Genomic DNA, 25,665 nt, shown 5'->3' on the forward strand with positions numbered 1-25,665 from the left:
TGTCTTCAAAATAGGTGGGTGATGTAAGAATGGTGAGAATCCGGTGCATGCAAAACAGTGGAATTTCCCCATGTCTCTGCAAATGTTCCACAGCACTACTCTGCCTTTGCCGTCATGTCTATTGCTTTCTCGATTCGTAACAGCAACTAGTCACGTCACTAACTGCTCTACAAGATCACCTCTTGGCTTGTCCGAATTACAGTCTCAATCCAAGCCACCGACCGTCGATTTCCGTCCTATTGAAACAAAACCTAGCAGTAACACTTCAGATGATACCCCTGAGAATGATGGAATATCTGGAATTAAAGTCCCCAGGCAAAGATATATTGCCGCTTCTAAATCACAGCTGCTGGATGCCATCACTACAACTATGTTTAACTCACCCGATGAAGCCCATCAGTTTCGTCATCTATCATTGTAAATTTCTCCTCTCTTTCCATCTACATACAATGACTTTCACTTCATTTGTTTTCACGTTAGGAAATTTGAGGAAAAAAGTTTTATTTGCGAATGCGTTATGCTAATTTTTCATGTTTGTTGTTGACGTACTGCATACCCAACATTTTTTTTCCTAATAAAGAGTATCGGTGGGAAGGGGTCAGGGGTGAATTTATAGGGGAGATTATGTGGCACGTGAACTCAGCAAAATTAGATATTTTATATATATATTTTCTAAAATTGGTATTTTATTAATACTTGTTTTCTCTTTTTTTGGTAGTGCACCCATGTACTAGAAATTCTAAATTCGCCTCTGGAAGGAGTTACTATTGGGAAAATCCTACTTCAGTACTTTATCAGCCTGTTAGTTTATCTTATGGTCTGAATAAGCATTTCCCTACAGTGTAAACCATTTTAATTTATACAGCTCAACTGTTGGCCATCACATGGATGCTTTAGATCCAAATATTCTACAATTGATCGGGGAATGGGCAGGGAAAGTGTGAAAGCAAATAAAATCATAAAATAAGTACGAGAAATATAAAAAGACAGAAATATAGAATAAGGCCAGAGAGGGGATATAGATCTTATTGATATCATATTTCTTGAGAAACAGTCGGTATGATACGGAAAGAGTAATATAGTGGAAGACTTGCGGTGTTGTGTCCGGCCTTTGTAAATGGAGAGTTGGGGAGCTCCCTTTCACGGTAATAGCTGCTTGTTCTCCAGTCTATTTATGAAAGTGTAGTATTCTGTATGTATGTGAGAGGAGACGTCCTCTGTTTGGATGCCTATTCAGAGTGCTAAAGCTCCTGTTTATAGTGGAGAAGAATCCAACTACCCATTACTTTTGTAGGTGATAGTTGAGGTAACAATGGAGTCTGATCCCTGAGAAGTAGGGGAATTCATGGAGCGGTGGTGGAGCCTTATTCAAAAGAATGGGGTAATGACCTCAATTAGTTCTTCCTCACTGACTTGGTCTCAACTAAAATAAGTTGGCCCGTATGATTTGTGGAAAGTATGGCTTACATGTCCCATGGAGAATATGATCCTTAAACCTTGTTGCTTATATCTGTCCTAAAAAAAATCCTAACAGTTTCATTGTGCATGGAAAACTAGAAATGTTAGCCAATAACAAACTAGAAATAACCATATCCTAAGCTTACTCTTTTATACTTAAAAGAATAAGTTAAAAATGCTTTCAGACATGTTTCCCGAGGAAACCCTCCTAGATTTCACACTTCTGGAGAGGCTTTTCGTGGCAGTCTTGGCCGGAATTAATCAGGTCGCTAAGCATGGGAGATAATACAATATACTTTGCGGTGGGTTCCAAATCTTACAACATAACCAGGAATGAATCAAGAGTCGAAACTATGATCGGGTAGAACATGATTGCAAAATTATGACAGGAACTAGTTTCAGCCAGAAGACAGTGGAGTGGCTGATTTACACTCTTAAGAAAATTCCATTATAAGGTGGAAGTTTCATGACCATTTCTCCGAGTTGTTCTGTTCGAGGAACTTTAACAAATTTGGCCGATATATAAGTATCGTTAATATGAAAAGTAAGAGGAGAGCGGTGATCATCATTTTAGAGAGGGCATTAATTAGGGGATGGATGGACGCTGCAGTTAAGATATCGAACTTCATTAGTGCTACAACCCAGAAGGCAGTTACACTTGTTCACAGAAAAACTTAGGAAGGAGAAATAAATGGACACCAAGAGAAATGAATACAATTAGGGTTCAACAAAAAGGAGGTGCAGTACTCATATTAGGAGCCACCAGCCAAACCCAAAATGAACATCTGGCCAGGAGTGTAGTGGGCAGCTTCCCAGAAGAGATCTTTGACATTACACTCTCGGAGATTGCCGCTGGACTGCTAGCATTTGGAAGCACTACTAGCATTTGGAAGCAGATTCGTGGGTTAAATATCTACGAGATGGGCCGAAATAGTTCTCTCTGAATTTTCCTCAAAGACGATAGCAGATCACATTGTGAAAGGTGATTGGTATTGGAAAGCCCATAAACTTCATTTACAATAGTGGTCACTGACGTCAGGTACTCTTCCAAAATCTGAGTCTGGAACATGCATGGATCAGGCTTGTAGGATTACCACTCCAGTTATGGTCTCAAAACGTTTTCAAAGAAGTTGGAGATTTCTGTGGAGGTTGGGTGCAGAGAGAGGAGTAGTGGAGCTAGGATTTTCACCAAGGGGGTTAAAAAATATAAAGGATTAAACAAAGGAAGAAACCAAGGTGGTTCACCATCTACTACATATACATAAAAAATAATTTTAACCTTGTATATATAGGGTAATTTTTCGCCGAAGGGGGTTCGGGTGAACCCCTAGACACCCCCTGGCTCTGCCTGTGCAGAGGAGGAGACGGAACTCAGAAATCACCTAAAATGAGCTGCTCATATGCACCAGTTTTTTCTAGAAAACCAGGTGCCAATGCACGTGCACCTACACGCGGAGCAATGACCATTTAAATGGTCCAAATGTAAAGAAGCATGACAATATGAGAAAGAAAATGTTGGGCCGAGATATGTTGGCCCAATTCAAGTCTGTTGGGCCTATCCTTGAGAAGCCAATAAGTAAGACAAGAACTGACCCCTTTGAAGAAGAGTTAGTGGCAACTAATGGCAAATACCCTTGCCCACAACTAAACAGACAAATAACAACTTGCGAAGAAGAAGAAAGAATGGAACAGTACGAGAAGATGAATGAAGAAGAGAAAGATCAGGAATTGCAAGAAGAAAGAATGGAACAGTACGAGAAGATGAATGAAGAAGAGAAAGATCAGGAATTGCAAGGATGTGTGTGGAGAGAAAGAAAGCAAAGATGTTTTGAGGACAAGTGTAGTTTTACCTAGAAGATGAAGATGAAATTCCTTGTTTTCTTTTATTTTTGGTGTAAACAGGAATACATGGAAGATCTAGAGTCTTTTATGGATGTTCTAGGATCTTTAAAAGTTATAGACATCGGCCTAGGAGATCTTCCTGTAACTCACATTGTCATTATGGATGACTGCATAATTCTTATTGCATTCTTTTTTTCTAAATCAAGTATTTCATAAACATGGCCAAACTGGCCGTATACAAGGGATATGCCAAAAGGTCAAGAATCTACAAAATATGATTCTCTACAAGCTCCACCCAATCATCTATACAAAAAGGAACTTTCCGTTTACACCAAAAGAAAACAAGGGAGCGGAGACTACTCCTCAATTGAGAGAAACTCGACTCTATGCCTTCAAAAGATCTTCTATTTCTCTCTATCCATACTACCCGCATCAACGCAAGTGGAACCATATTCCAAGCCCTTCGTCTTCTCCTCCTTCGCACACTCTTCGAACTGAACATCAAATCTTTCAGCTTGTTTGGCATTGCCCAAGGAGTGCGAAACCACTCAAAACATATTCGACCATAATCTCATACTAAGTCGCAATGTAGAAGAAGGTGGTCCACATTCTCGCCCGCCTCCTTGCCCATGTAACACCAATTGACGCAGACAACCTTCCGCTTTCTAAGATTTTCCACTGTCAATATCACCCCTCTAGTGGCTAGCCAAGTGAAAACACACCTTCCTCAGCATACTTGGAACCCATATTGCATTACATGGGAACCTCCTCCATAAACAAAAGTCCCTCAAGGAATTCACATAGAACACTCCATTATTTCCCAACCCCCACCTCCACCCATTGGGATTATCCACCGCATTAACTTGCCTATGAAGTAAGTCTATCAATCTTTGAAACTCACTCACTTCCAATGTTGAAAACCCCTTCTAAATCTCAAATTCCAAAAAGTTTCTCCCCCTTGTGTCCCCTAATTTGTTGGTTGTTAAGTCTCTTTGGCAAGATATTCTATACAAACTTTGGAATCCATTTTCACTAAGATGTTCCCACACCAATTTATGTCCCCAGATATTTTCCATTCTTGCAGTTCTTTTTGATATTTAATGCAGCCGAACGTCCGTGAGGGCCTGTAGATTCTTTACAAAGGATGTTCAGGACCTCATGCATGCAAAAAGGCATGGTAAGTAGACCTCATGGAAGTACGTATGATAGTCGTGGATCATTCTAAGACATATGTTATTGTGTGAGAGTCCAAGTTCCATATACGTGATTTGTTTGGGCAAGATCGTGGTCCAACTATCTCAGGGATGGTTGGGTAGTCCGGACTCTAAACCTTATCCCTTTGGACTCGATGAAAGGAAAAGTCATGAGCGGCCATGGGCTCGAAACATGGAGGTCGTAGCTTGTAGTCTGAGGCCCATGCATGGACATCCCCTGTCTAGAACTCAGGTACGCTCGGGGTCGTATAAATGATCATGAAATGGTTCGCATGGTGTAGATGATACGGACACGTACATTGGGCTTTTATGATATTGTGGCCTTTGCAGGTCTGCACATTCGTGTCGTCCAGAGTTAAAAAGAAAGGACTCCAGTTACCTTGGCCTTCATAAGATGTATATAACTATAGATTCATAATTTGGTTACAAGAGATGGGCTTCAACTATTGTAGTATCTAATCTACTGTCAACTTTAACATGTGGGTAGACATTGGGACTCCTTTTACTATATACATGTGTCAAGATGGTCTTGCATAAATCCTAAATTAGAATCATTTTGTTCAAACTAACAATTGTTTTTGGACTCCCTCAAGGTTCGGTCCACATATTAATACTGTATCAATTTTCAAAAGGGACTATTTAGTTAATAATTTAGTTTGCTCAACCTTATTTTCCCACCCTTCATGTGAAGTCTGGCATAAGTTTAATGAAAAATTTGAAGGATTTGAAGAAGTCTTCAGTCAAAGAAATGAAAGAGCTAATTCCTCTGAGTTCTGCTCTAGAAGTAGGTAGACTCCTGGATAGGGGCTAATATCTTACTGTGGGAGAGAAGAATAAGCTAAGGCATGGTGATGAGGCCAAAGACAACATGTCTGCTAAAACCGGCTTTGGCCCTGATTTTCTCCCATTGATCTATACTGCTTTTATAAGCATATATGCTATGTCTCATCATTCTTATTAATGGTTAAACCATGCTAAAACTGAAAAGGTGAAATTTATTGATTGCAAGACTATGAAAGTAGAACTGACGTATTTCAGATCTCAAAATGCTACAGTATACAACATAAGAGAAGTGGTTTAGTAAATATTTACTTTAGAGCTGAGAGATATTTCACTTTGCTGAAAATAATATGATGAAAGCCGTTTTCTTGTTAACGCATTAACTCATACGAGCTATGATTTTTTGTTATGCTTACTTGAACCTTCTTCACAGAAAACCCTCACTAAAAATGTTGGGAGAAACTAATTTAAATTCAGAAAGTCTTTCAATTGTCCACTTGCTTTTCCCAAACTTCCATTTTATTTTTTGAGTGGAGCAAAAGAGGAGATTGTTATAGCTGTAGTTAGACTATATTACTCGAGGGGCCTGCATATTTCCACTTAATTTATTTGACCTTATAGCACGAGTAAGAGTTTTGGAACGTAAGACTTCGACATCTGAATAAATTCTGTTTCGTCACATCATAAATTATTGTATGTTTCATGAAAGATAGAATCCTAGTCACTTAACCCCTTGTATAGTTGTGTAAATCATTTCCTTTTTTTAAAAGCATTAATTGTTGAATGCTTTCTGGTGTTCAGTTTCAGGTTTTTGCTAAAATAATTTCTGTAATTGCAGATGCCTGGACCTGATTCTGCATGCTGAACACAAAGTTATCTTAGAGGAAATGCGAGTTGATTATGATCGCTCTCATACCAATGGTAGTAGTTATAGTACTGCGATTTCATCTGGCCAAGAAAGAGATTTCATGCCAAGGGGTTCTGACATTATCACGAGTGATGCGGAGAAGGTTGAAAACATGGATAAATATGACAGAGACACGGAACTGAAGAATCTATGGCCTTCAGGTTCTAATCAATTCTCAGGATCTCCATCTCCCTATGTTTCTTTTCTCAAATTTGTCAACAACGAATCTCTTGAGGAGTCTAGGTATGTTGCTATCTTTTATAGTAGCGTGTAATATCATAAAGTTCAATAACTACTTAAAGCTGCATCACTATATAGGATCGAGCAAAAGAAAATGAATGCAAAAGGCTCTAAAACCTGGCACTGGAACTGATAGCCGAGGTAACCTATAGTTAAACAAAATAATGTATAGAACTGTCTATTGGTCAGAAATTGCTATTTCATGATGCTCAATCGAAATTCTTCGTGAGGGTCTCAAAGTTCTTTGCCAATCTTTGATCCGCGCAGTACTGATTCAGCATGAAGATACACTGTTGAGAAAGGAAAAAGAACAAATTTATACTATTGAAGGCTAGAGAATTGGAAAGATGCCTTCTAAGTCGAAGTTTGATTATAACCATAAGGGCGTGTTAATTTGGTAGGGGTTGACAAGTCAGCGATTTCCCAGTTTCCTAATTTTTTTTGTCTAAAATCTGTGTCTTATAATGGAAATATAGCAAAAATGAAAGAAGCCAAGGAAACATTAGGAAACTTGATATGGGTTTAGACGACAAATTTAGGCAACATGACAAAAGACAAGGACAGATCACTGATGATTTATTAAAAAATGCCTTAGGAAAATGAGAACTATATGAACTTTAAAAGCAGTGCTTTGTTGAGCTCAAGCAAGAGATCTATGATAAATTCAAAATTACCACAACTATACAGCAAATATCTATTAGAACTCTTGCAGTGTCTAATATTATATGCTTTTGGTTTTTACACTGGTGTTCTCATGATGAGATTAGTGGACATTGATTTTGCTTAACTATATGTGACTTAAGATCTGAAATTTCGTGTAGAACTGCTGTCTCCAGTCGTTTTCAACATGCTTTCCTTCAGCTGCTTTCCAATGCGGGCTTTGAAGAATTGTCTGCTAGAGATCTGAGGCTGACATCTGCTCTAAATACTGATTATCTTCTTACTTTGCCAATATCTGTTGACTGGAAGAGTGCATCTCAGTCCAGGGCCATATTATTCAGGTTCGTGTAAATAACTTTTCTGATATAGAAGAGAAAAGAGGAAACTGTTATTGAAATTGGTGTTTAACAACATACAGAATGTCTCCTTATATAGGAGCTTTTGTCTGTACAAAATATGAAAAATATTCTTAATTCTTTATCCAATTAATATCTTTACTTTCAAATAATCAACAAGAATATTTGACTTAATAGCCTTGATGATTTTTCTTGACTTTCTCCTCATCTGCTCAACCTCAAGGTGGTGAGCAATTTGGGTGTCACGCCCTAACATGGGATGCGTGACACGGTACCGATACCTGCTAATTTGCACCGAGCAAACCGATTTAGTGTAGTAACTGCCCACCTCACCCATGTATCCCAATTCATTAATTTATTTTACAAAAAAATAGCTTCCAAAAGTGTGGCACAATAGTAAGTCTTTTATTTTTTTATTTTTTATTGGAACATCAAGAATAACAAGCTATCCTTAGTGGCCAAACATTCCCTTCAAACATAGCGATAAAAATATAAGTTATTGCAATCTTACATGAATACCATACCCCAAACATAACTTGACACTATGTATGAAGCCTCTACAACACTTTAAGAATAACAATAATAAAGTTGCGGGCTTAACCTGACTATACAAAAGAATGGAATGCTCAATGTGCTCCCACGATACAAAAGTGCGCTCAACAATAGTGGAGATGAATCAGGATCCTAACAAGCTGCTCCTGGCCAACGCCTAAACCTGACATCATGAAAACGATGCCTGAGTATTGGAATACTCAGTATATGTCATAGCCAAGCCACTCATGGTGGGTCAAGAGTTACATGAATTAAAATGTAAATTAAATATGTGATAGAGACCCGCAAGGGTGGCTCAGTTGGTTGAGCATGGGGCTTTCATAATGGAGGTCTTAGGTTCGAAACCCCCTGCCTACGACAATAGGGGATTTGCCTTCTGGGTCGAGCTCGTCGCACGGGGCTTGCCTAGTGCGGGTTACCTCTCCTGTGTGGTTTGCGAGCTATTGCACAGGAGCTGGGTTTAGCCTATGCGCACCCAAGGGTAGCGGCTGCGGGTTCCCATGTCATAAAAAAAAAAAAATTTGAGAGAGAAATCAAGTGAGCAAATGCGATTTATTAAAACATTTAAAGCAAGCACAAATCTTTAAGGGCATAATTAGATTTATTCAACTTTAGCAAACGACAGAACAGTGCACAGTCCTTCCACCTGTATTTTAATGTTACATATAAAGTACATCGCCTTTTTGTCTTTGTTCCAATGGTAGAACAATAGCATACACAACCCTTTATCTATGTTTCAATGTTTCTCCAATCATGGCACTCTGAAACGAATTCGTTTCTGTAATGCATAAAGGATCCAAGAAGTCTGACCTACTCCTCGACCGGATAGGCAAAACATATTTCTCAAAATCACGGCTTGTAGCTGAATCTCATTTCTTGGTAATGCATCAAAGATCTAAGAGTCCGATCTACCCTTGACCGGATAGGCAAGCATACAACATTTTCAAATATGCTTGATTTCAAAAAGTTGTGGCATTTCAAATATGATATTTCTACTTCAAAATATTATCCAAACGCTTCCATAATCATATTCGAAGATAGGGCAAAGAATTTATCTCTTGGTGTTCAAACCATAACATTGAGCTTTGAAATTGATTCTTAATAGTTTGGAGTAATCCCGATGGATTTTGATCCATGATAATGTTAGTATTAACATCAAAGAGTGTTAATCCATCGTAAATATACCAAGAAACTCACCTTTGAAGTGTATTTCTCCTTAGGACCCAGAGCTTCCTCTAGAAGGTTTGGGTCCAATTTACAAATGATTTTCTCTCTCCCAGAATGCCCTTTATACAAGAAATTTGCCTGGTGAAACACAGGTGGCAAAATTTGCCTGACCTGTAGGCTTGTGCTGCAACCCCACTGCAGGTGGTCTTTTGTTTCCACCCGAAAGTCCAGTTTGGGCAAGGCCTGCTCAATTTTCTTTCTTTTGTTCTCTCTTCGACTTCTCGGTCCTTTTGGTTATCTCCCGTCTGGAGCCTCTTCCAAGTGGTTCTTTAGGCATTTTCACGTATACTGAGGCCCTTGCTACCCTAGGTGGGCTCGCATGTCATGCGAGGCTAGCTCGATTACTCTCCTAAACTCGTTTTTGCCCGAATCTTAATTACGAGAATTTTTGTGACCTTACATTGGGTTTGCAAGAAATACTAAAAAGTTCACTGCAATAATGAACAACCGATTGAATAGTGCTGTAACAGTGAACTTGTGAAAGAATCTGAGCGTCTAACCCCTTGGGATCCACATAGCAATGAAGAAGTTCATTCTTTAATATCCTTAACAAAGTTCTAGGATTTACATGTGGATGGAAGATTTTTCTTTCTCTTTCAATTTTTGGAAAAACATTTTCTATATTTTCTTTGACTCTTTTGACATTTTCCTTTTCACGATGTACCTGAAGTAGAGAGGAGACTCAAGATGAAGAGGAGTAGTTCCTTGGTGTGATAGTGTGAAAGATAAAAGCCGACAGCGGTTGGATGGGCTAAATTGGGGGGAAGCCTAGAGGTATAAATTATTAAAGAGAATCTGTTGTCAAAACAGATAAACTAAAGTTTAGCGTTGATACCATGTGAAGGAACATGAGTATCCAACCCAAAGCTTTGAGGCAATGAGTGGAGCGACGAAGACCTTAGTTGCCCCGACTCGGCTGCGGATGTCCGATACGGGTGTGGATCTAGAGGTCGAGCTTCATGATCTAAAATTTTAAGATTTGGGTGTACGGATCCAGGTACTGATCTTTGGTGCGGGGATTCGGCTAAAAATAATTTAAATTAAAAATAGAGTTATATATCTAAATTATGAGACATCATGTGGAAAGCTTACAAGGTATTCCGAGGAGAAAATTATTGGTCAAGAGGAGAATCCCAGAAAATGATATAAGGAAATGTACTGACATATTAATTTCTATAACATGGTACTCCATTTCCTTCAAATTTACCTTAGATTTTGTTTTGATTACAAAAACTATTTTATATATCCCAAGTTTCTCAGTCGATTTTGGTCAAAGTACCCAAAATCGGTTGACCAAATACGGTACGGATCCCACAGCCATACCCACGTCGTGTCGACACTAGTGTGAAACTGAAAGTGAAGAGTCCGAGCAATTTAGACGAAGACCATTATAAACTCTTTTAATATCGTTGCACAATCGATGAGGTACAAGTACATTCTTCAAAAAACTCACCAGAATCTAAAGTGGTGCTAGAATTATTTCTCCACCAAAGTAGCTAGTAGTTGAGAGCAAAAAAAGTTGCTTCTTCCAGCACATAACGCAAAGATTCTATCCTCACCCCTGGGAAGAGTTAAGGTGACTCAAACATCTAGGACATCATTGGTTTGGCTTGAATTGACAGTTAAAGAGTATAAAAAGAGTACTCGGAAGATTAACCTTAAAGAGGAGGAACTCCTACAGAGACTCTCTGAGTCTCTGTTACAATGAAGAAAAAGATTATAGGAAGACTTTTGATAAAAGTTTAATATTTTGAGGAGGGGCTCAATTACCAAACTCTGATACCATAAAAAGAAGTACGAGAAATAGACTTCTCATGAAAAATGACAGAAAATTCAACATTCAGAGAGGGAACTCAAACCAGACTCTGATAACTCGAAAAAAGAAAAAAAACATCTGATATATCAATATCCAAACTCTAATATCTTGAAAAGAATGATCGGAATTAGATTTTCTGAAACAATGACCAGAAATTCATGTTCAGATGGGTTCAACATTCAAACTCTACTACCATGGGAAAAAAGAGAGAAGATCCTTCAGAAACAGTTGCTAGAAGAATCAGCAGCAGAAGAAGATACGGTGTCGTTGGAAACTCATCTGAAAGAAGCGTGGTTAGTAAAACATAGAAAATAAAGAAAAGTTTGGTAGGATTAGTTTCATAAGGCCGCTCGCCAGCTGGAGAAGCTGCTTGTTGAGTCAAAGTCTACATTAGATGTACAAGGGAAACTAATGAGTCTATAAAGTTTGTATCTACTATTACCTTATGGTTAATTGGTTTTGGGTTAAATGCTCAAATTCTTTCACATTCAGAGCTAACTTTTAGCAAGTCCATTCATAGACGTGTAAGTCCTTATTCAGAGTTATGCATGAATCCCAAAATTGCAATACACTTGTGGGGAGGGTGTTGGGATATTAAAGTTCCAAATGGGATATATGAGGATATCTAAAGGGGTTTATAAAGGTCTTGGACCCTCCACTCATTTCCCTAAGATCGTAAAGGTTCTGCTATAATGTGCAGTTCTGCTATAATGTGCAAATAGAAGAAGAGAGAAGAACTCTATTGAAATTGATTGTTAACAACAAAGAGAACTCCTTACATATGGGGTTTGAGCTACATGCAGTATGGAAAAATTCCTAATTCTTGAGATAGTAATTATGATGATATAATCATTATGTTTAGCACAGTTATCTCAATGATTTACTTGAATTTTAAAAACTTTAATCCTACCTCATCTTATTCCTCATTTATTTTCTGTTGAAATTCCTATCTCATTACACCTTCCCTTACACCTCTTTTTTGTATTAAAGTCGTGAACTTTTGCATGCAGGCGTGGTTATGCAACTGAGAGGCAGAAGGGGTTGCTAATTGTTGAAAAACTAGATTACTTGCAGTCAAAGTTTTTACAAAGAGTTTTCTTTCTGATAGTCAAACCTCTGAAGAAAGTTAGTATTTGGTTGACTGAGGTATGTGGCTGCTGGTAAATCAAAATTTTCCTTTCTGTAGAGACAAACTGAAAAGTTGCATTCTAAGGGTCCTCAATATTTGTTGGGAGGGGAAATGTTGTTGGTTAGGTGGTCTTTCCTCTTGATTTCATCTGAACCTGATTTCTTGGATTTTATAGCCAATCACATTCCATGGATCGCCAAAAGAATTGGAAACATTAAGTCATTAAGCAATTAAGGGCATTTTCTTTTAAATGAGCTTCTTCAAATTGACAAAAGGAAGCTAAACAAAAAAATAATAATTGAAAAAGCTAATATATATTTTTTAAACGAATTTATACCACTAGACAATATGTCTAGCAGTCTTCTTTATATTCTTAATAATAATAAAAAATCCTCAAAAGGGAGAAGTACAAGTAAAGGGGACTAGGCCTTACTTTACTTATCCTAATGAGGCAACGAACCTTTACTAGTTAACAAGCGTGCAAAATATAAGAACTTGAACGAATTAAGTAACCTATGATCATAACAGAGTTTATAACATACTCTGTAATGATATTACAAATGATAATACTTAAGTAATGAAAAAAATATAAAGTTAAGAAGAAAGTTGAGTTATCATCCTCAGACTTCTTTTTAAATATGAAAGAGTTAAAAAAAGAAGGATGGCCCAAATAGTGTAACTTGTTGAATTTGAAACTTGTCTTCCTTGTCAAACCTGTCCAAAATCACTTGGTAGTTCATGACTTCTTCTTGGATTTATCGGATCTTGTTGAAGTTGTTGACACTGACGTCTTCTGCTTGCAAGTCGCATTGGTAATTGCCTTGGAGCAACCTCCTCAGTCACCTTACCATCCCAATTATTCTTTCTTCCGTGATTTTTTTTTTGTTGTTGCGTTGTTGCCTAGGAGAAGTATCCGCGTTGTTGCCTAGGAGAAGTATCCTAGTTGCATTTGCAAAACAATGATCTAACATATCCTCTTCCTCCAAAAATGTCCTCACCTTGTGGATTAGAAATTTTTTGGAGAGAAAGTACTACTTCCAACCAATTATTTGGAATTGTCTCCCACAACATGTTGTTGTTGACTAGTGTTAATAGGAGGAAGAGAAATCTTCTTTTTAACATTAGAACTCTTAATGCATCAAGAAGCTTCTTGGCATGAATAGAAAATTTCTGCACATTAGAACTCACAATTGCAACTTCATTGCTTGTACCTGCTAACACCAGTTGGTGCTGCCCAGTAGGTTTCAAGATGAAGCACTAATCTGCCCATGCTTCTTTGCATAATTTTGATCCCTTGACTCTTGTAAGTCTACAGGTGTTATGGAACCCAAGTGAAGCTCACATTTTCCTGCTCCAAGCATGCTAATAGATGGTATAAAAGCTGTAGCAGTTGGACTTAATTTTGATCGTGTTGAAGCTCTAGTTACATGCCCATTAGATGATGCCAAATTTTCATTAGTCGACTTTGGTGTAGTCAATTTTGGATCAACAATATTATTTTGAGAAGGTGCCACATCAAGCTCATGAGAGCAGGACAAGACAGAGTAGGCATCAAAACTTTTCCACCATGTTGCTGCCTAATAGTGTCACCTGGATCTTGTTGATCAATTTCAAAACATTATTTTCACTAGAACCATGTTGGAAATTAAGTAGGAATAATTTTTGTGCACTCATTGGATCATTAATAACTTCCTTTTCAATTCCTGGAGATGCTCCAGTAGCATCATATAAACCATGCTCTTCAACTTCATCAGCCCATCGTGTGGACTTCGCAGATAGATTCTTCTTACTTGAACCACTGTTTTGTCCATCAATAGGCAATGGAAATGTCTAGCTTTTCAACTGAAGCATTAGAATCATCTTTTGTTTGAGAGGGTACCCCAGCTGCAGAATGTGTAGAGCTCACTGGTGTAATAGCATGATTGCAATTATCTTGTGGATCAGACAAGAGGCCAAATCCATTTTGACATTGAATGGTAACTGAACGCTCTTACTCAGAAAAGGGTTGACTTACGTTTACCCCTACCCATCTTTTCAACAATAGTAAATTCACTATCCTTAGATTTACCACCTGAATCTTTAACAACTGCATCTGTTCCAATGGATGAAGGTGTGACAAGCCCTTGTCGTCCAACAATTAAATTCCAGTAGCATCAACTTCACGTGTGGAAACCTATTCCTTCTCACTGTTTCTTCTCTGTTGCAAAGCTTCACCAGATTTGAGGAACTATAGTTAGTGCTTGATCAACATTGGCAGAAGCTCCTGGGACCAAATCTAATGTAACATCCCCTTCCTGCACAACAACTTTGTCTCTATTCAAAGATGAACTAGTCTCTTGTTTTATAGAGACCATAGGCATGAGCTCCTTTTTCAGCATGCAGAACCTCTAAACTCGCTTCTGTAACACCCTCCTTTTCTTTTTCCTTAAGAGCTGATTGCTGCCCGGAATTTTGTGGTACAGAGCGTTTATTAAACCTGTAGCGCCTACACCATGATGAGCTACTACAGCTCCTCTTCATTCATTTAAATATTCTCTCAAATCCCCTTGGAATTACTCTCTATCACTTACAGTTTTGTCACTGTTTCGATTATCCTCTTCCTCTTCATTTTCTATATTTTTCTTTTGGATCAAACGACAATTATTTTGATCATGTCCTTGATACTTGTAAAAGGTGCAATATTGAGGAAGATTATCATATACAAATTCTTGGTAATGTTCTATAAGTTTTCCAGATTTCTCATCTAAATAAGTATTTTAATCCGCTTCGAGTGCTTGTCTAGTAGATCACGAATTACCTTAAACCTAGCTGTGCTCGGCCTTGACGTTTCTTGTGTCGCTTAATCTACAGCTAACGGCTTACCTGCTGCAGAGGCTATAGATAACAATGATTTCTTGGCAAACAAACTTGGCGGCAGATTGGGAAACGAAATCCACGCCAGTGCTCTTGAAGTCTCCTCCTTCGGATTAAAGAAAAGAGTCCATGGAAACAATTTGAACTAACGTGCTACCTCATTAACGTGAATATTTCAACGGATTTTGATAACACATGTACATAATCTTCATAAACATAAACCTTAGCAACAGGTGCCTAAATTCAAGTTGTCCAGTATTACACTGCCTCTTCACGCCCAATTGCTTTGTAATCTCCTTCCGAAGCTGATGAAAATCAGGTTTTTGTTGGAGAGAACTTCATAATAACTGCTTGATGTAATCCCTCTTCTACAGAAAAGGCGTCAAGTTCCTCCACCGTAAATTTAATCATTGGCTCGCCGTGAATAATTTCAATCGGTTTCATACTAATGGTTGGCTATGTTATTTAGATTGTAACAGGGTCTCATATGTAGTGTTTTTTACTTGTTCTCTCACAGCTTGAAGCTGGGGAGAGACTGCTTCGGCCATGCAGCCTCTAGGTCTCTATCACCTCGAGATTGAGAGAGAGAGAGAGACAGACAGATATGACAAGATTACTAGAAATCCGAAGGTCATGTGCAAGGGAAGCATGGTGCACGAATGATAATTGATGGGAAATGATCAATCCAGGAGAATCAACTCGAGGAAGGGGAAAGCTAATTCAGGGATGAACCGAGAGAATAGCTAAATTGAGAGAGAATTTTTAGAGAGAGAGAGGAGAGACTTCTTATTATCTTCAATGAATGATTGAATGAATTCAAGTACAATTACAGATTGGCTTTACAGAATGAATAAAATCGAATGAAGTATCATCAATCAACAGAAATGAACTAACAGAATTTTAACAACTGTAACTGCCTAACTGACTCATCTTGCGTCTAACTAACTCCTGCACTTGCATCAATATCACTTCGTAAAGAACATCCTTGACCTCAAGGATGGAAAACCGTGTTTCAACTCAAGAAGGTACTCCCATGTAACCTGATCAGCAGCTATGCTAGTCCACTTGACTAACACCTGTCATACAGTTTTGTTTCCCTTTTTTCCCAATCTTCTTTCCAAAACAGCTTCAGGTAGATGAAAATAGGAACTTAGTATCAATAGGATATGGCTAAAGTATCTACTGACTGCAAAAACTTTTTTAGTCCTCCCAAAAGATGTTGAACTCGTCTTTCCAAGTGAAGGCGCACGAGCTTGCCATGAGAGCACTTCTTTCCAAGCAGCTCTTGAATAAACATCACCGGTTCTGATATTAAATGCATTTTTCACCCCAGGAAACCTAATTCGATCATATTTGAGGTGAAAGAACTGTTGCTTGCCTTTATTAACAACAAACTTATCCAATCCCCATTGCTTTGCACCAACTCCGTCATGCTTCTCCTTTTCATTATCCAGAATAATATTCTCATATTCCATCATGAAAGCATTACAAGAATTCACATTAAAATAACCAACCTGAATAGAGTACCAAGAAGCCAAAGGTACATAATCAGATATCACGTTATTCCTTGACATCCCATTTCTCTCAGGCATTTGATCGAACATGTAAGGAGCGACTACATCTTATCCAATTTTAGAATACACATCACCTTCATCTTTTGTAAAAAGTGTGGCAAGAAGCATGTCTTCAAGAAGTTCAGGATATGTTGCTGAAGAATCATTTCTGTTATGCACAGAACCATTCTGAGATTCTCTGTTTCGACCTTCAAGATGATCGTCCATTGGACAGACTCTGTTGGTTGATGATTCTGCTCTCACCTGCTCCTTATCTTTCCCTTTTTGAGTCAGAATTCCAATGGTTTCCTTGATTTCCAACAATTTCTTATTAGTCTGTGTTTTCCTTTCATTCATACGATACACTCCATCAATTTCTGCAACTGTTCTTGAATTTGTGATAGCTTGTCTTCCATTTTTTCTACTGGTTTATCTTGGTTCTTGCTTCGAGTCCTAATCGCAATGCCGAGGATCGATTGCTCTGATACCAATTGATGCACGAATGATAATTGATGGGAAATGATCAATCCAGGAGAATTTAGGGATGAACCGAGATAATAGCTAAATTGAGAGAGAATGCTTAGAGAGAGAGAGAAGCGACTTCTTATTATCTTCAATGAATGATTGAATGAATCCAAGTACAATTACAGATTGCCTTTATAGAATGAATAAAATCGAATGAAGTATCAACAGTCAACAGAAATGAACTAATAGAATTTTAACAACTGTAACTGCCTAACTGACTCATCTTGGGTCTAACTCCTGCACTGTCATCAAAGCAGTGGCAGAAATAGGCAGTGCATGTGATGGCTGCTGCCGACTGATTCTCAAGCTCAGTCATTCTGGTCTTTGTTTATTCATGATTGTATATATACTTGAAACCATATTGATTTGATTTATGATGATGACTAGACTTGATGTGATATAGTTCTTTTTCCTAATGCATTTAGTGGTTTGATGTAGATGCCAAAATTTCCATTAATTTTGAAGGTCGTTAGAATCATTCTAAGATTTGTATCTATTCTTGAGCCAGGTTTTGGAAAGATCTATCACAAAAGACAATATTCAAATTTGGGCCAAAAAGATCAAGCTTTGGTCGAAAAGTTTTCCCATTTTCCAGCAAACATCTAGTGACAACCAGCACATATCAAATAAGCCATTTGAAGTTGACACATTATCAGAAAATGACCTTCCCCTTCTGAAAGCTGCACTGAATGCAGTAACTCGTTATGAAGAAAATCTTTCAGCAGCTGGGCCTCGTGGCAGGCTTCTAAAAAAGCTGCTGGTGTTGATTGGAGTTCTACCTTCAACAAATAAACAGCAAGTTGAGCTTGAAATAGATGATACTGAAACTGAATCTCATTTAAGGTTTGTCCACTTGAGTATTAAATTCTACATTGCTGTTTGAAGAGTTTATGTGTTCTAACAGGCTTGCATATGCTCTTATTTTACCCCAATCTGTGAATGTTTTTTATTGTTGTTGTTGTTCTTGGTGCTGTTGCTGTTGTTATTTTCTTTGGTTAAAGAATGGGATTTAAATTTCATTGATTTTTGAAATGACTATTTCATCAAAGAGAATCTTTTGTCTAGGCCAATCTTTTTGTCAAGGATATCACTTAGCGATATATGGGAACCCGCATCACGCAAACTATGTGGAAATGATTTTTGGAGAATATTGAAAACTTCTATTTCCATTCTTCTCTCAAAATCAACTCTCCAGGTAACTTCAATTATTTTCAAGTTCGGTTCCCATAGCATATGACATTAATGTCTTTGTATCCTCTCTTCCTCATAGAGTCATAATTGCTTGAAGCACAATAGCTATTAATATAAAGGAGAGGAATTACTATTGTTTGAAATTGGGATACATATTTAATTTTTTTAGCAGGGTTGGAGGGGGAAATAATTTTCACCCAAATAATATTACAAGACTAACAAAAATAATATTTGGAACTTTAAAAAAATTTAGTACACAATGATGATATATAATCTCCTCATTTATGTGATGTCGAATGATTTATATTATTATGATGATGTCCTTCAATATGCATATATCCTTTTTTTCTTTACGAAAACCCCTTGTAATCTTTGCATATGAAATTTTTTCCGATTAGGACCTAGTTTTTTGTTTTAAGGAATTCATCGTCTTCCTTATTAGTTATGAATTTCCTGGCAATAATTTCTAGCATAGAAGAAACTAAACAAATGGATTACATATTGTTGAACTCATAAAATGAATAAATAGAGCACATTATTTTATTGTTGAACTCCTAAGTTTCCAAGCAAATGGAGTACATATTGGCTATTTCATATTCTTTTTTTAGCATTGATAAAATGAATTATTTCTTTATTTATTTCTAAAGTTATCAATCACAATTTTTTGTGTGTTTCGTTACTTTTAATACCACAGTTAGAGTTGGACTAAAGTTGTACTATTTTGTATAATTAAAAGGTTGTTAGTGTTTTATGTTGAAAAATAAGGGATGTTTTAACTCAAACTCCAGACTTAAGTGGCCCCTTTTCTTTTATTTTTAAAGTGACTTTTTGCCCTTGTATTACTTTGTAAGGCAAATATATAAACTTGAATGACCATATGAGGAACAAAATAAAAAAAGACAAATGACTTTACTAGCTAATTTGCTTAAGTAGAGTGACCATTTGAGGAATTGGAATAGTCCAGTCTAAACAATTTGTCAAACACAAAATAAAGAATCACATTTAAACCATATGATGAAGTAATTTCAAATTGGCATGGAGTGATTCTTATTCTTATAACGTGCAATATAGAAGACATAAGCAAAGTATCACCTCGTCTTTTTGTAATCCCAACTTAATTTAAAAATAAAAAATAAAAAAAATATCATACATTCCTTATAAACTCATACTGAGATTTAGGCAGATTTTTGCATTGCAAAGTGACAGACCAGTTGTGTCAGTTCTTTCTCAAAATGAAAAAAATCAACTGGGTGAAATCAGTAAGTATAAAAGAAGTAATGAAGTGTTGGAACAGAGATGATAATGTAGCAAAGGAGGAGAGATGGAAGATTGTCCCAGCAGGCATATGGTGGACAGTTTGGAAGGAGAGAAATCGGAGATGCTTTGAAGATAAGCGGAGCAGCATGCAGAAAATGAAGATGAATTGTTTAGCTAATTACTATTAACAGGAAATGTTAGATCAAACTGTAGATATTTTAACAGCTATTGACTGGTTGTAATTTAGTGGAAATAGGAAGGCAATGTAAGTTGTAATACTTTTGAAGGGGGACTACACATTTGGATGTAGTTATACTTGTGGATATATAGATTAATGGTTACCATTCTCAAAAAGACTTTGGCAGAGGTACCACAATCCAGAGCTATTAAGCTTCATGCCCCTTTTGAATTCGCAAAACCTAATTTTTCAAGGTAATTGTAATCATACCCAACTCAGACATGTGGAAATGAAAAATTGATTGGAAACAACCTTAAGTTAGCAATAAAATATATTCGAAAGTAAACAAAAATTAGGAGTGAGTCTTGAGTACATGTTGCCCGTGGTTACAAAGGTAGTGGAGAACTAAGTTGCGCGGACTCTTCATTTTTGTTGCCACACCCGTCTCTATACAGTGCGGGTGCGGGTGCAGGGTACGTCTCGGATACGGTCAACCAACTTCGGATACTTTGACCGGAGTCCATGGACAAATTTGGGGGGAAATTTAAGATTTTCGTTTCTCAAAATGAAAGATAAAACAGATTTAAGACATGGGAAATGGAAGACCTTCAATATTATAGTCCTTTTGTCTCATAATCATTGCTTCATGTTTCAGACCAAATAGAGAGAAGCAAGAATTCAAGGGGTTGTGTTCTGATTTCTAACTTCTAGTAGACAGTAGCAGCGATCTGTAAGGAGAATTGGTGGAAGGTCTTGAATGGCTTTCTTTTTCTCTTTTAAGGTGAAGAAGCAGAAAGCTTGAAAGCAGAAGTTGGGGTCTTTATAGCTCTAATTTATAATTTTGAATTTTCTTAGCCGAATCCCCGCACCCGTATCCATATCTGGATCCGCACCCCCGAATCTTAAAATTTAGATTTGCCGAATCCGACACTCGCGTCCGTATCCATATCGGATACCCGCACCCGAGTCTGAGGAACTTAGGTGGAGAATCCATCCCATTGCTTTTGAGAGTATCAAACAATATGGTGGCTATTATATACTTGCGTTGCAGACATTGTTTCTGATGTGGGAGAATCAACACCACCCGCACGCCCATAAAATGGACATCTGGAGCATGGATAATATAAGATGTGGGCCCAATATCAGGTAAACGAAGAACTGAGATGGGTCTGGCTCTGATTCTATGTAAAGAAATGGATCTTGGGGCTAACTCAACCCCAAGCTAGCTCATAAAGGGAGGATTGCCCAAGTTCATATAAGAAGACCATGTACCCTTTAACCCATCGATGTGGAACTCTTAACAATTTCTATACAAGAAAATCTTTACCTCTAAAATTTGGAAACTTGAATAGCAAGCGGCTAGTGGTTTAATTGTGACTTTTACAACAATAACAACAACATACCCAGTGTAATCCCACAAGTGGGGTCTGGGGAGGGTAGAGTGTACTTACCTCTACCTTTGTGGGGTAGAGAGGCTGTTTCTGATAGACCCTCGACTCAAGTAAAGCAGGAACAATCATCAGGATAGCAAGAAAAGGATAGCAAGAAAACTACAGCAGAAGAGATGGCAAGTAGTAATAGAAGACTAAGAACAAGAGAGGTGCGAATACTTAAATAAGAAGTACAAGAAAATGCCGGAAATAATACTAATCCAACAAGAAAGGAAAATACCACTAATCCTACAACTAGCCTTCTACCCTAATCCTCGTCCTCCAAACCCTCCTATCTAGGGTCATATCCTCGGTAAGCTGAAGACTAGCCATATCCTGCCCGATCAATTCTCCTCAATACTTCTTCGGCCTACCTCTACCTCTCTTCCAGCCTCCATCGCCAACCTCTCACACCTCTTCACCAGAGCGTTTGTGCCTCTCCTGATGACATGTCCGAACCATCTAAGTCTCGCCTCCGGCATCTTGTTCGCCACGGAGGCCACTCCCACCTTGTCCCGAATCTCTCCATTTCTGACCATATCTCTCCTAGTAAGCCCACATATCTATCGCAACATGCTCATTTCCGCACTTTCATCTTCTGGACATGAGAGTTCTTGACTGGCCAACACTCCGCTCCATACAACAGCGTCGGTCTAACCACTACTCTTTAAAACTCACCTTTAAGTCTTGGTGGCACCTTCTTATCACACAGGACAGATGTGAGCCTCCATCTCAACCAACCTGCTCCAATACGATGTGTAACATCTTCGTCAATCTCCCCATTACCTTGGATTATAGCTCTCAGGTACTTGAAACTCTCTCTCCTTGGGACGACTTGTGAGTCCAGCCTCACTTCCGCGTCAGCGTCACTCGTCACCGCACTGAACTTGAATGCTTAAAATTAAGTAGCATATTCAGAGGAAAGAAAACAATTTTATAGGGAAGGACTTTTTTTTTTTCTCCTGATAAGATTTATCAGGAAAAACATAAACATCTGAGTACAATGTCCTTTTCCATTAGCTGAAGAAAACAGTGGTCCTAGTTGTGCCAGAAGTGAGAACTGATAATATAGACCTCAACAGATGAAATGGAACTGGCGTAAAAGGGAGTAAAAAAAGTTAACAGAACCCGGACACGCTTAAATTGTCCCTTTAAGATCCTTATAATCTTAGTTTACAGCAATACAAATATGAGAAACTGTCAAATAAATCCAAATAATGCTAGTTGTTTTGACATACTATATTTCCTTTATGGAGACAGAAACAGTTAATGCATAGACACCTAAAATTAAACACCACTAAACTGTGGAGATTCATCATGCGCTTCTTCTCCGCTAGAGAATTCTCTCCAATGACTAACTTCTCCATGACAACGTCTTATCTGTATTGGAATTGAAAATGCCAAGGTTTTAGTGTGTTAGAGAACTCTCGATCTCCACCGTCCCTGTAATATAATCAAATAAATTCGCAACATATTTGTAAGCAAGAGATGTTTATGAGGAGAACTCACTCTTCAGACACTTCATTGATATAATCAGTACTATAAGATGTATAGTGAAGGCCAACACATTAATCAAAATTTTGCTTCTTCAAGGCCTTCCACTTCTTCTGGGCTGCGTTCTCTTTTTTTTTTTTTTTTTTTAAAGTTTTGTGCATGAGAAGCTTAATATTTCTAAAGGCCTTACAAAATCCTTACAATTGACTCAGTACCATTTTTACCTTTAAATCACCAAATTTGTAAACACAACATATTTTCGAGATTCAGTGTCTCAATGTAGCCAGAATGTTCATGATCACCAAATGGAGCACTAAATTGCAGAGAACAAAATCTGCAAAAGCACGTTCTGGAGTCGAATCGTTGAATTCCTTGGTTTCATTGTTTACTTGGATCCGAAGACAAACAGCAAGGACTGGAATTTGCTAACTCTGCGGGGAGGGCTTTCAATTATATTAGAACAGATCTAAGAAAAATTTAAATACCAAAAAGAGAAGATTCGTTCAGGAAGAACCACGAGAGAAAGTTTTGTTGGGAGAAAGGAAGAAAGAAGAGGAAGAAAGGGAGGCGTAATAAGTGTACAAAGGAAGCGTCCTTTGAGTTTTCTTTTCACTGTACACGGCTTTTGATTTTTTTGTAACTGATTACCTAAGTGTGAGTTTTATTTAACTGAGAAATGAAATTTAAATTTAAGAAAGATCAATTAAATGATAAAAATAGATCAATTAAATGATAAAAATAGATAAATGAGAATTCTAATCTAAGAGAATGCTACGTCACCAAGCCTATGTCCCTCCTTTGTGTGTGTGTGTGTGTGTCTATATATATATATATAGATAGATAGATAGATTGTTCATAAGCACAATTCTCTTATACCACCTAGCCAACTGCAATTCATTCTTTTTCTCTTCCATCCCCCCTTCATAAAACTGTACATTTGCTGCCTTAAGTTACTCCTCTATCCTTTCATCATGAACATTAGATTTTTTTGTCATGGTTAGCAAATATTACATCTGACTATAGTGCTTGAATGAATTAATTCAGCTGTTGCATCTCCGATGTTACTCTGTGTATCGAATACCCTGATCTGTAACAATTGCAATGGAATGCTGCACCTTAAGAATACTTAGTGCCTTTAAAACTGTTCTTAATCAAGTAAACATTGTCAAAGCAAACATTTAAATACTTATGTGTTCATCTTTTTCTAGAAAAACCTTATTCTCAGGATCTGCATCCTCATATAATATGATAGTTGCTTCTGATAGGAGCCGGCTTACCAAGAGTTGATTTTGCTATACTTCAAGGAAACTTGTGAAGGAGGTGATCCGGATAAAGCCGAGTTTCCCTCTTTACAGCTGAAGATCTACGAGAAAATCCCCATTCCAGATCTACCAGTAAATCCGTGATCTTGGAATATACTTGATCAACTATTAAATTACTTGAAGTTTATGATTGTATTTGTTTTCTATGTACTGAAGCTAATTATGTGTGTTACTCTCTGTAGGTTGTTTTTCCACACAAGAAGTTGTCTTTCCGCATACTAGACTCGGTATGAGCTGAAATTAAATTTTTATTCCAAAGCTAGACTCAAAACTAACATCGTTCCTGTACGGGAAAAAGGAACTTTCGACAGTTTGCTCGTTGAGACTTTGACAGCAGTGTTCATCATTTTTGCTGTGTGTGCATTAATGTCATTTTTTGACTGATGTTAAGCCAATTTTCAAGCGTTTCTATTATTTTTGCCTAAATCTTATATTAAATTGAAAGGAACTTTGAAAGTTGTTATATCGCAAGGTTAGGCAAGCAAGCCTGCTGGTATTGGGCTTAATATATGCTACAGACAAATGGGTGCTTGATAGGTTTGGTTGAAACCAATACCTCTCAGGTTGGATGTGTAATTGCTTATCGTAATGCTTTGCATTTCCTAATTTGTTAAGTACAACGAACTGTACATAATCCATGACATTGTAGTTCATACACCCAAATTCTGCATTAATGACCTCGAGATGAAACCTTAAACTATTACATTTTGGTATCAAGAAAAAGAGGGTGAAAGGGAAAGCACACAAGTTCTCATCAGTTGTACCATGATAGGAATTAGCTGTTCGTGTGGTGCGGTATGGGATATTAAATTTGAAATTGGGGAGAATGTCAATGTGTAGCCTGAAAATACCTAAAAGTTAGTTTCCAGGTTCTTGGATAACCATTGCATTGTAGGCCTTTATCTGTAAATTTTAGTTTAATCGTTTAAATCATCCCATGCGTGCATTCTACACGCATTCTCACATGCAAGTCTGATTTTTTATGGGCCAAGCATGTGAAAAAAATTGTTGATGGAGGGTTGTGGTTAGATCTGAAACCAGGACTTCTGTATACTCCCAACAGTTTTGGTAAAATTGTCTGTCTATCTCATCTCAAAGCTTGAAAATGTCATACTTTTATTTGTTTCAATTTTATGAATTCTAGAGGTCAAATATTAGAAGGAAAATTGTAAAGAGGACAATATTATCTATATCATTGATCTAAGCGCAAACTACTTCTGGAACGAATGCAATTGTCATAGCCTATTCCATCTCGACCTTATTTTTATTTGAAGAAGATATAGATATTTTCCTTTAGTCAGTGGCACTGAGGATGCTCGCTCTTAATACTAATTGTTACAATTATTTCTTGGAGGTTTTCTAATGTTTTGAATGGAGGGGTGCTTCCTTTTTATGTTTGGCTGCTTATGAAGAAGTACTTCACTTTTGTTTGTAGGTACGCCTGGACATTGCCTCGGTTTTTGGACTTCTGGCATACTTCATAAACTACAAGTTTGAAAACATATTTTCACCGTATGATTGGTCAACCATTTTATGATCTCTACACTGTTTTTGATCCATGATGCAGTTGTCAAAATTATGCACGTAGTATTATCAGGAGATCGTCTTTTCTTTAATCCCCCTAACCGACTCAAAATTCTTTTATAAAGAGAGACAGAGAGGACTTTCAAGGCACTGCGGT

General features: G+C 37.5%; 1 protein-coding gene across 4 annotated transcripts in view; it reads left to right on the forward strand.

The window, feature by feature from the left end:
* The first annotated feature begins 6 nt into the window (after positions 1-6).
* LOC132041616 (uncharacterized) overlaps positions 7-25,665 on the forward strand; it is a 30,723-nt gene continuing 5,064 nt past the window's right edge. For 3 of the 4 annotated variants that reach the window (XR_009411173.1, XM_059432313.1, XM_059432314.1), the window contains exons 1-9: positions 7-417; positions 6,133-6,444; positions 7,263-7,442; positions 12,063-12,198; positions 17,621-17,955; positions 18,178-18,307; positions 23,928-24,056; positions 24,167-24,211; positions 25,420-25,496. Coding sequence is in view for 3 of the 4 variants with exons in the window: in XM_059432313.1 (XP_059288296.1) it covers positions 71-417; positions 6,133-6,444; positions 7,263-7,442; positions 12,063-12,198; positions 17,621-17,955; positions 18,178-18,307; positions 23,928-24,056; positions 24,167-24,211; positions 25,420-25,496 (1,691 nt within the window). In the remaining variant the exon portion in view is untranslated. Of the gene's footprint in view, positions 418-6,132; positions 6,445-7,262; positions 7,443-12,062; positions 12,199-17,620; positions 17,956-18,177; positions 18,308-23,927; positions 24,057-24,166; positions 24,212-25,419; positions 25,497-25,665 lie in introns of those variants that run through there. The other variant, XM_059432315.1, reaches the window with a different exon arrangement.

This window comes from Lycium ferocissimum, unplaced genomic scaffold, assembly GCF_029784015.1.
Source record: "Lycium ferocissimum isolate CSIRO_LF1 unplaced genomic scaffold, AGI_CSIRO_Lferr_CH_V1 ctg10955, whole genome shotgun sequence".
Taxonomy (NCBI): domain Eukaryota; kingdom Viridiplantae; phylum Streptophyta; class Magnoliopsida; order Solanales; family Solanaceae; genus Lycium; species Lycium ferocissimum.